General features: G+C 37.7%; 2 protein-coding genes across 2 annotated transcripts; one reads left to right on the top strand and one right to left on the bottom strand.

The window, feature by feature from the left end:
* Positions 1-5,374: 5,374 nt before the first annotated feature.
* LOC120165575 (mitogen-activated protein kinase kinase kinase 3-like) lies at positions 5,375-8,039 on the top strand (the record flags this gene model as incomplete). The annotated part of the gene is made up of 8 exons (XM_039175063.1): positions 5,375-5,730; positions 5,976-6,063; positions 6,178-6,240; positions 6,401-6,561; positions 6,645-6,720; positions 7,158-7,217; positions 7,378-7,485; positions 7,596-8,039. Coding segments are annotated over 8 exons (1,356 nt in total), but the record flags the coding sequence as incomplete, so codon positions are not given.
* Positions 8,040-8,557: 518 nt separating this feature from the next.
* On the bottom strand, positions 8,558-10,511 carry LOC120165630 (protein trichome birefringence-like 14). The gene is made up of 5 exons (XM_039175106.1): positions 10,251-10,511; positions 10,129-10,217; positions 9,840-10,043; positions 9,571-9,766; positions 8,558-9,493 (listed from the first exon to the last, which is right to left on the bottom strand). Exons 1-5 carry the CDS (start codon positions 10,394-10,396, stop codon positions 8,680-8,682), a joined length of 1,449 nt encoding a protein of 482 aa, XP_039031037.1. The 5' UTR covers positions 10,397-10,511; the 3' UTR covers positions 8,558-8,679.
* Positions 10,512-11,736: the final 1,225 nt, after the last annotated feature.

Below are 11,736 nucleotides of genomic sequence, written 5' to 3'. Positions count from 1 at the left end.
ACTTTGACCGTATCCAGAATATACCCTCAAACACCATACCCCGCTCTTGTAATTAACCAATATACCCTTTTCCTTTCATAAGGTGCGGACAACATGGGGCATCATTTGCATATGACAATTACTATGTTTGTTATTTAAGACGTTCAATGACGATGATGATCTTTACAAATGAAAGAGTCGAGTAGGTGAATCCAGTTTAGGTCAGTTGCTTGAAAATTAAACTCTAAAGATGAGATTCCTTGACTTTCAAAAGACACCTAGGCTATAACAGGTTCTTCTTGACAATCTTAGGAAATTAAATCCGTAAAAACTGAGCTATTCCGCTAAAGCAATTGGTTATAGAGGAAACTTGAAAGCCCTGGCCTTATGAGTAGATTACGTTCAAACCATGACATTGCTCGGACACTTGGCAATTCGGTGTTTGCTCCACTGCTCTTGTCAGGCTGAAGACTCTGTGATGAGATGAACCCTTCAGTTAACTTGATAAGAGTGATTATAATGATAAGTTGTCCCTCTAAAGCAATTGGTTAAACGCCCCGGCTTTATGGATTCAGCTAGCCAGATAACGGCAAATTAAATCGAATTTATCTAAGCATGAAGTTTCGGTAAAATAGACTAAGGGAGTTAAGGAACACCTGTTATAGTTGACTACACACAAGCACTCTAGAATTTCATTTTTAGACCGATATTTTTTGCACTGCCTTTGTTGGAAGAGTCTACAAAGCTTGAACAAATGAAAGATTTCAGAGGACTGAGATAAAAGGTCTAGTAATTGATCATGCTAGCTGCGTCATTTTGTCCGCACCCAATTAAAGTGCCAAAGTATGTTGCGATATTTAAAAAATGACATTTTTTACCAAAAAACCTTAGAAAGGAGGCCAACTTAAAGCCGACTCGTCCCTTTGAACATTTGTCAAAGATTTGTAACTCTGAAAGCATTAAAAGAGCTCTTGATTCCTTTGATATTTTTTTTTGAACTCACGTTTACAATTTGATTCAATTGCGAACAATACTTTACAACATTTTTATCATTTCTCTCTCCTGAAACAAGAAAAAGGAGAAAAACGTTTTCAAACAGAACAATCTCAGATATGAAATGTCTGTAAAGCCCAAGCTCAAGAAGCAAATGGGGCACGATCGATTCCATGGACCAGATTGGCAGGCAAAGCACGAGACTCCATCCAAGAAATAACACATAATTTATTCATGTTGCATGCATCTTAGACATACTTAGGTGCATCACATTCATCATTTTAGCATGCATAATTTTGCAGCTTTCAGAGTCAAGCTTCGACTTCAGGATGAAGGCTACTCGACTTGCAGGCACCTTTAAAGAACAATGGTGTAACTCAGCAGCAAGAAGCTACACCTCAATCGACTTTACATATATACAGATCTCAGAACCAATTTCAGATGGGTTCGAGAACCAATTCAGATCAAATTCAGTTCAGCTCAACTCAACAATGAGCAACATGTTTTCAGTTAACACTTTCAAGCCAGATTTCAATTCCACGACGGAAGATATCCGGCTGTCAGAATTTATCAGTAGGTTTTCCCAGACCAGCTTAGGGGAACCACTTGAAGAATCATGATCGTTTTCGACCCGTAAAGGGAAGCCATTTTTAAACAAACTATTTGCAGCTTAGCTCAAGGCCAGAAGAGTTATCTGTCACCAAAGACCTTCGAGTTCGACTACGCTCAGCTCCAAGGCATATCATTTGCAGCATAACTTAAGTCGAGAAGGGTTATCTGCCAACCAAAGACCTTCGAGTTCGACTACGCTCAGCTCCAAGGCACATCATTTGCAGCATAGCTTAAGTCGAGAAGGGCTATCTGCCAAAGACCCCCGAACTCGATTACACTCAGCTTCGAGGGCACATCATTTACAGAATAACTCATGGCTAGAAGAGTTATCTGTCACCAAAGACCTTCGAGTTCGACTACGCTCAGCTCCAAGGCATATCATTTGCAGCATAACTTAAGTCGAGAAGGGTTTTCTGCCAACCAAAGACCTTCGAGTTCGACTACGCTCAGCTCCAAGGCACATCATATTTACAAAATAGCTCAAGACAAGAAGAGCTATCTATCAACAAAATCGTTGAGTTTGATTCCATTCAGCTCGACGGCACATCTTTCACTACTTTTCGGTTGCAGTCGAGGTTTTTAAGTCAAGAAGAAGACTCGGGTTAACCGTGCCTCGGTAACAAAGAAACTGTTTCCCGACAGCATAGCTTAAGTCGAGAAAAGCTATCTGCCAATGAAGACCCTTCGAGTTCGATTGCATTCAGCTCGAAGGTTTATCAACCACGTGATAGAGTCAAGGAACTACTTTCCAGTCGAATTTTAACCAATGTCTTTAAACCGAAAAGAAGACCGAAGTTGACTACAATTTGGCAGCGAGAAGCCACATTCACATTCCAATTCCGAACTACGGATTCAATCCCATATAATTTCAAGGTGGACTCGACTTCGTGACAGAGGAGCCATCCACATCTTAATTCAACAGGGAGTTATTCTTCTCCACCGAACGAAAATTTTTGTCTTTTTATCTTTGTCCTATTTTTCGTTACTCGAAAAATGACAAAGAGGGGCAGCTGTAGACACTAATTTTCGTCCATCTTTTTTATTATTTATATATATATATATTATATAGTTTGAAATCATTTTGAAAACTATATAATATATGTTTTTTTTAAAAACATTTTGAAAATATATAATATATAGTTTTTGAAAACATTTTTGAAAAAATATATATTATATAGTTTTTGAAATCATTTTTGAAAACATATAACATATAATTTCAAAACATTTTTGAAACTATGAGTTTGAAAACATTTTTAAAAAATATATATAATATATAATTTTAAAATATTTTTGAAAATATATATTATATAGGTTTTTGAAAAATATTTTTTATTATTATAATTGTCATTTTTTTTATTTTAGTATTATTATTATTTTTATTAATTTTATTTTTATTGTTCATGTCCAATAATCAATCCAGCAAAGGGTCCACTAGTCTGGTCCAGTCAGATTTGAGCCTGACCCAGCCCGTCCAGGTTTAGGGTTTGGAAAACCCTGAAGAGACATCAAGTCACAGGCGCCGCGCATGGGGAAGTTATACAGTCAAAGAGAGAGCAAGAACGGCCGGGAAAACCGGGACTGCACCATCCCGGGATTCCCAGTCACGTGAAACAACGTTAGGCCCGAAAGGTACGGGAATGACCCCGTCATCGCCGGAAACAGCCCCGTTGGGGGCTATATAAATACCAACAGGGTACACCGAGAAAAGGGGGGAGGAGAAAGACAGCATCATCGAGAGATACCGAGAACCATCGACCACAAAACCATTCTACACAGAACCACAAGCCTAAAGCCAAAATACCCACAACGAGAACAATACCCAAGTATCATCGGGAGCAAGCCAAACACACATCAGACAACCAAAAACCACAAACACAAAAAACAACAGAAACCAAAAGCCAAAGCAACAATCACTAGAAAAATCACAGAAAATCGAGGGTTACTCGGTTTTGTTCATCGAGAGTACGTAAGAGCCTAGCCATAACCGAGGAGTGGCCGGAACTCAAGAGACGCCGGTTTTAAAGGGTAAAAAACTGAAGCTCACACTTTAGATCTACGCCGTTTTGGGGATATTTGTGGGATTTAGACTTTGGATTGGCGCTCGGGGTGTCAAGGAGAGTGTTCTGGGCTTGTTTAGACTTTCCGGCCACCGCCGGTGGTAGCCGGAGGCGGCGGCGGAAGGCGGAGTGGCTACCGGTCAGGGGCCGGCTTTCTCACCGAGCGAAGGAATGTAGAGAGGGACGAGAGAGAGATATCTGTTGAGAGAGAGAGTGTAAACTGGAAAATGGGAGGAATTTGGAGAATTAGATGCATTTTGGGGGTTTTATGGGTTCAGTGAAAAGGCGCCGTTTTAGGGTGCGTCAAAACTACGTCGTTTTCGCCATCACCATCCGTGTTTTCTGAATATAAAGGGATAATCTCCCTTTTGGTCCTCCTTATTTTATAATCCTGACGTGTAGCCATTAATGCAGCTTTCTTTTTTTTTCAATTTAAGCCTTCATTTTTTTATATTTTCATTTCAGTCACTAATTCATATATTATGTTTGATGATTTCCAGATTTGGCCCTGTAATTTATGCTTATTCTATTTTAGTCACTGTTTGATAGCTGGTTTAATTACTATTTGGTCCCCAACCTTTTTTTTCTTTTTTTTTCTGTTTTTTAATTACTATTTATTTTATGTGTTTATTTCTTATTTCATTCCTTACTTCTAACATTTTTATTTTTTTTCTTTCTTTTGTTTTTAATTCCTTTTTATCTTCTTTGATTTATTTACTATTTTTTATTCTTTATCTAACACTTTTTGACTTTTTAGGGATATTTTCGATCGATTAAAGGTAAGTGATTCGAATTGGGTTTTTAAATTTTAATTTAAATTTCTAATTTCTCGTAATGAAGACAACCGATAAATTAATTGGTACCGAAAGGGCGGTTCAAGGGTGCTAATCCTTCCTTGACCGTAACCGACTCCCGAACCCGACACGTTTCTGGTACAACGCAGATCAGGTAAGATGGTGTCCGATCCACCTAAATATTTTTAAAGTGATCGGTGGCGACTCCAACCCAATTTTTCAAGTCGAAGCCCAATTCCGGGGCCCAACCGAAAGACGGTTACAACAATTTTGTTATTATTTTTTAACAAAACCAGTAAAAAAATTACCTAAAATATTATTATTTCTACTTAAAACATTAATGTTTTTTAATATTTCCGGTTTTGTTATTATTGGGCACTTTATCAGTTTTGTTAATATGTCCAGTAAAGCGTTAATGATTTTGTTATTTTTTTTACCGATTTTGTTATTATTTGGCATTTTACCGGAAATATTAAAAAAAATTAATATTTTAGGTAGAAATAATAATATTTTAGGTAATTTTTTACCGATTTTATTAAAAAAATAACAAAACCGGTAACGTCTTTCCGTACTGTAGAATTTCCTATTAGTATATACTTTTCAGCTTTTGGAACCGAAAATTCCTCTTATTTTTTGCTGTCAGAGACTTGTTTACTTTACAGTTAGAAAACAAGATGCGATTTTCCTCGACATTTCGGTATGACTGTTAAAACAATATTCGCCAAAGGGTCAAACTTTAACTCTTAAAAATGAATCACTATTGCATGTTCAGATTGAATGCAATTCTGGATTGATATAGTGTTGGATTCTTACATCTTTAAGTAACACACCATATCTAATGAGATAAATATTCAAAATTGTCGTATGGCTTTGGATTCATCACACTCAAATTGTAGCATTTTCTGTAACGACTAATGATTTTCAGCGAGCTGATATTAACTGGAGTCCAGGTCATATATTGATCCCAGAGGCCAAGGTGAAATTAGAATGGATGCAAGGTCGAGAAGCCCCGGTCCGCAGTCGAAAGGGCCTACCAGCCCAACATCGCCCCTTCATCATCAATTGTCTGCTGTGAGTATCGACTCTCCAACGGGGAGAAAGGAAGATGGGAAATCCGTGTGTCACAAGTTACCTCTTCCTCCGGGCTCTCCTACTAGTCCCTCTGCTTCCTTGCCTAGCAGTAGCCCTAGAGCTTGTGGAGTGAGTGAAAACACATTTTGTACTCTATCAAAATGGCGAAGAGGTAGACTACCAGGGAGGGGAACTTTCGGACATGTTTACCTTGGATTTAATAGGTAGGACTTGCTTTCTGTATCGGTTAATCATCAGACACTTTGAGTCATAAAATAGTTTATCATCAGACACTGAGTCATAAAATAGTTTAGATTTACCAGTCACAGAAACTAGCTGGCAACTTGCATTCATGGTACTAATTCTGCTAGTATGCAAGATAAAAATGATATTTAGTAAGATCATCGGTATTTTTTTTAAGTTTTTTCCCATTGTACTCATCTAAGCATTGTGCATCCCCGATCGACAGTGAAAATAGGCAGATGTGTGCAATAAAAGAAGTCAGGCTTGTCTCTGATGATAGGACATCAAAAGAAAGCCTAAAGCAACTGAACCAGGTAATCTCAGTTTAGATTTCACTTTCTGTTTTTTTTTTACCGGTTGATATCAAGATCATTTACGAGTTGCCACATTTGAGTGTCTGGTTTTCTAATGCTTTTTAATATCAACAGGAGATTAATTTACTGAGTCGGCTATCTCATCCAAACATTGTACGATACTATGGAAGCGAACCGGTATGGTTCTTTTATTCTGCTTTAGAATACATGACATGCAAATGACCTCTTACATTATGAAATGAACACGAAGTGGAGCGGAGAATGATAATTCAAATCCTTCTCCAGACACCAGTTAATTGTAGCTTGCTTCTTAATAAAGTATAATTGCCATTTTCAGGGTGAAGAAGAACTCTCAATCTACTTGGAATATGTGTCTGGTGGTTCAATCCACAAATTGCTTCAAGAATATGGTTCCTTAAAGGAACCTGTTAATGAAAACTATACAAGGCAAATTCTTTCCGGGCTTGCTTACTTGCATGGAAGAAATACAGTGCACAGGTACTTGGATGGTTCGTTTTCTGTAGTGTGGAAATTTAGCTTCGGCTTTCTTATGTTTTAATGCTGTGGGTTTCGTGTTTCAGGGACATAAAAGGAGCTAACATATTAGTAGATCCTACTGGTGAAATCAAGTTGGCAGACTCTGGCATGGCAAAACATGTACGTTACCTTATCTCATCCATTCTAGAATACTGAAGCTTCAGTTTCTCTGGAAAATAGGTGGTGGCCAAGAATAATAAGTATCAACTAAATGACATTTGATGTGATGCCGCTTTTGGTTGTAAAGAAATCAGAGATTAATATGAAACTATCATTTTAAATATATCATCCTTTAGACAATCACTTGAACCCCAATTTTTCTGCAAGGTTACAGTTTTTTTCATTCTTCTTATCAGACCTTTAAAGAATTGACTGTAGTCTTGAGATGGAAAATCTAGACTTTGAGCTAAATCTAGCACATAAGGAACCTATGAATTTATACCTAAAACCTATGTAAAGACTGATAAAAATTGGCCAGTGATCTTGTCACCCTACTTCAGTTCTATCTCTAGTCAATGAGGGAAACAGGCCCCTTGTTCTTTTTCTTTTTGATCCAGATAACAGATTGTGGTGCAATGCTTTCGTTCAAGGGAAGTCCTTACTGGATGGCACCTGAGGTAATGCTTTTCATGTCCCGTTCAATTATATGATCATAGGATCACCCCCCTTTCACTTTTAGAACTCATTTACGTCAATTTCAACGCTAAATATTTTCCCATTCGGTAACCCCAGTTCTCCATCATATGGCCACTTATGTGTATATTATTCTGATTTCAGGTTGTGATGAATACAAATGGCTACAACCTTGCAGTGGATATCTGGAGCTTGGGCTGCACTATACTTGAAATGACAACATCAAAACCACCATCGAATCAGTATGAAGGGGTGCGACATATTAGTTCTTTAACATCTATCAGATAATATCTTTTTTTCTGGTTAGCTCTGAAATGTTTAGGAACTAGGAGTAATCCTTCTGTTATTTCTGAACTCAACAGGTAGCTGCAATATTTAAAATAGGAAACAGTACAGATATGCCAGAGATTCCTGATCACCTTTCCAGTGAAGCAAAAAGTTTCATAAGGCTTTGCTTGCAAAGAGAACCATCTACTCGTCCTACGGCCTTGCAACTGCTAGATCACCCTTTCATTAATGACCAAACAACAACAAGAGTTATTAACATTAGCATAACCAAGGATGCATTTCCTTACACTCTTGTGGGCATAACCACATCTTTGCCCGTGTCTGCTTGTTCAAGTCTTCTAAGACGTGGTAAAGCCCACAAGAGTGGTTTCCTTTCTCCTCCTCATCCAGCTTATCAGTTTGTTGGACAGAGCAGCTACAACTTGGGTGATTTCTCTGCAAATGCTTCGAGACCAATTCAAAAATACACTATGGATCCCTGGTTTCAAGGCACCTCTCCAAGAAAAAGACCCATTTGAGATATTGTAAATAGCGACAGGATAAATATCCTTTTTCTGCTCCATCCAAACGTCAAATGAAATCGAGTATATTCCTTTGACAGAAGGATCCTCCCTCCCTATTCTGTTTAATTTGGCTACTCATTCTTCTAGCCAACTAGACAAGTGGTTGCAGTTTTAGTTTAAGACTACTTGAAGCGGGAACATTCGGGGACAATGGGAGTTTTGTTGCAGGGGAAAGATATACAATGCTCCAATACTTCGATCTTGTAACACACTCTCGTTGATTTTTGTATATCGAAGGTGGCCCTCAGTCTGTTAACATTATTGTTGTATAATAGTTTATTACCATCTCTTTGTCGTCAACTGGTTGAACAGGCAATTATGTTATGTGATACCATCTCATTTTAGCCGCAGACTGGTGCTTCATTTTGAATCAGGGAGAAGGGTAACAACAATCGTGTTTCCAAGTACCAAAAAGTTACTAACAAAGATCTAATTAAGTGTAAATTGGAAAAACAGGGTTCGATCATGTCTGCAATTATTACAACGGGACCATAGTTCCCAACAAATACGAAGATGCTAAGGCATTCTTCAATCACTATTCTAATTCCATTTGCTGGAAAAAAAAATCATTTTATGAAACGGCATATAACAAAGTTTATAATTGAGCTACAAGGAGTTCATTCCAGGTATCAGGAATGCCAGGCAGACACCAGTGCAAGCAATCATGGTAAGCAGAGGTACTGAAAATATGGTACTGGGATTTGTGAGCCTCGTCTCTTAGTTCAGAAAGAGCAGTTATGTCCAAAATCTTGACTCTTGTGCCTTTAATTGCTGTTTCAACAACTTTGTCACTTGATACTTCTTGAAACACTTCACTCCCTCTCGTCAATGGAATAGTATTATTGCAGAATCCGGTTTTGTCTAAATGCCTCGGTGACCTGGTCCGAAAGAAAGCTTTTAGGCCCGGATGTAACGGAAGTTGTGAATCAAGCCATTTCACAATCCTATGAACAGTGTAGTTCTTCACATTCGTCATGTCCATAAGTATTCCTTCTTTGATAGGCTTCCGGTTTACGTGCATTATCCAGCCATTCGCTATGAATTTTGCTTTAATCCAGTGTTGTGCTGTATTCAGAACCAACACATGAAAACGGTGTAGGAACTTGGTCAAGAAACTCGGAACGCGGTCCAAATGCAGGGCGAGACTTGAGTCTGGGTTGGAGTTGTTAATTCGCTCCAATCTGCAAAGTGTTGAAGACCAATAAAATAAAATGGTGGTATTAGTGGATGGAAACCGGTAAGCCCATCCATCTGGACGGATGCCTCTGGAACGTTTGAGAAATCCGTATTCGCTTCCGACATCTTCAACGTCAGGGCTGTCTTCCCCACCGGTGGCCATACACATCAAAGAGTGGAATTGCTGTCTCCCTAATGAATCACCTATAAATGCAATCGTTTTGTCCTGCATTCTGAAATGAAATCATTGTAAGCAAGCAGAATGTGAATGTTGTCATGTTTAGGACTTACATTAATAAAAAGTTCTTACTTGCTTAAGAAGCTAAACCGCTCAAATTCTGGCATTGGACAATCTATTGGTTCCCAGCGGTATCCTTCATAGGAAAAATCTGTTCGGTGAGTTAGTCGACATGCCCAGGCACTCGGTAACCACCGTTTGCAACTAAACCCGGAATACAACGGGCGCCGGCTGTCTGCAACCCATTTACCCTTTGCATAGTTACATTCTGCAGGGAACAGTAGCATTAATATGCATGCATAACTTCAATATGATCCTCTACCAGACTAATATGACATTACCTTGCGGCTCGGACTTGGATGAATATGTAATGTTCTCCACATCACTATCGTCCTTCCTAGACGGAGACGGCATCGCTGGATCTATCGGCAGAGGAAGATCGAAATTCGGTTCTTCATCCTTTGTTTCTTCAGTCATGATTGCATCAGAATTGTTCACCTCAAAAGTACCTTCTGGTTCCGGGTTCTCAGACATAGATACATCATCTGGTGAAACCACAATAGCATCGGAGGAAAGAGGGTCAATTTACTTAATTCAAGATATAAGACTAAAGAGACTCAATGAACTAACCCTGAGCTGATGGAGAAGGGTCTGTAAACTGATCCTCAGCCGATGAAGGAGACTCGATGAACTGATCTTCCCGTGACGGAGAAGATTCCATCAACCGATCATGCTCCGACTGAGAAGATTCAGTAAAAGGATCTTGAGATGAAGGCATAGTACTAGAGAGTGAGGAACCTTGTCTCCCGATTCGTACTAAAGCGGCCATCAAAATTAGTACGATAAGCACCATATAGATATGCTTCCATCCCAAGCTATAAGTGGTCCTTGTTTTCATCTCTGCTGATGCCACTACAAAGCACAAGACCTGTCAAATATGTCATAAGCAAAAAATCAAAGAAAAAAAAAACAATACAAATATATGGTAGAAAATGAGAAAGCAGATTGCTTATAACGTACGTCCACCTTTTTGTTTTCCAGGAAAATCCAATGAGTAGGTGTTGCATAAATAGGAAAACATAGAGGGAATGTATGGGATGTGTTTGACAGAGAGTGAGAAGGAAAGCAAATGCATGTTGTTGGAGCATGAAATATAAGAGAGGCGAAGGAACAAATTTCACTTTCACTGTTGCTTTTGCACATCTGAAATGTGAAACAAACTTTCAAAACGGTACCATCTTCTGAGAGTTCATAGGAATTAGGGGCATTAAATTTCAGCTATACAGGTCGGGGTCCCATATTTTTTTGATTTACGTGAGTGACACCTAACGTAAGAGAAAGCCAGACTTCTTCATTAGCCATACTCTCCCTTTCCCAGTCTAGACCTTTAACATCTACACAACATTCAACTCTTTCTACTTTAATATGTTCTTTAATGATTATTTGTAATAATTGTTTTAAAATTTAAACAATTATTTTAGAACTGTTCATTTAATAAATTTTAAATATTGATCTCTTGTATGCTATACTCTTTACCTTTCATCATAATGTTTCTGCAAATAAAGTGGATTAAAATATTTGTTAAATGAGAAATCATCAAATGAATTTAACGGTAAAAAATATTATTCTTTATAGAGATTTAATGTTTAAGTGATTGCTTTGTAATCAACTTAAACTATTTAAAAGAAGAAATATTTATTAAATGATTAATTTATTTAATGATTTCTTGGATACTTTTTCTTTTAGAAAATATGAAATGATATCAAAACTTTATGTTTTAGAAAAAAATTGATTTGATAAGACTCTCCTAAATAACAACAATGGAGAGAGGGAAAAAAAACAATATGTATATTTTGACTCCTTGCTGTTCGAATGGTAGACATTCTAAATTTAGTGTTTCAAGTTTCATGTTTTTTTAGTTGAATTTTAAAATATTTTGAATAAATCTAAATGATAAAGTGGTAGAAACCATGAAGTAAGCTTAATGATTCTTGAGTGGTCAAAGAAAATACTAAAAAATCGTGATTTTTAATGACTACTTCATATATGGATGAAATCATAAAATTTTTATCTTTAAAAAAAAAGATAAACTAAAAAAACGACATGATTGTCATGTTAACGAAAAGCAATCCACATCGATGCATGTATTATTGATGTCACGCGAGTCTACTTGCCGGCAAGCCAGCAAATGCAATAAGAAGGTTTCCTTGTTGAGTAAAAGACGGTGGAATGCACGTT

Source organism: Hibiscus syriacus, unplaced genomic scaffold, assembly GCF_006381635.1.
Source record: "Hibiscus syriacus cultivar Baekdansim isolate YM2019G1 unplaced genomic scaffold, ASM638163v2 tig00111584_pilon, whole genome shotgun sequence".
Lineage (NCBI taxonomy): Eukaryota > Viridiplantae > Streptophyta > Magnoliopsida > Malvales > Malvaceae > Hibiscus > Hibiscus syriacus.
Note: the sequence above shows the minus strand (reverse complement) of the source record. Positions and strands in the feature narration are given on the sequence as shown.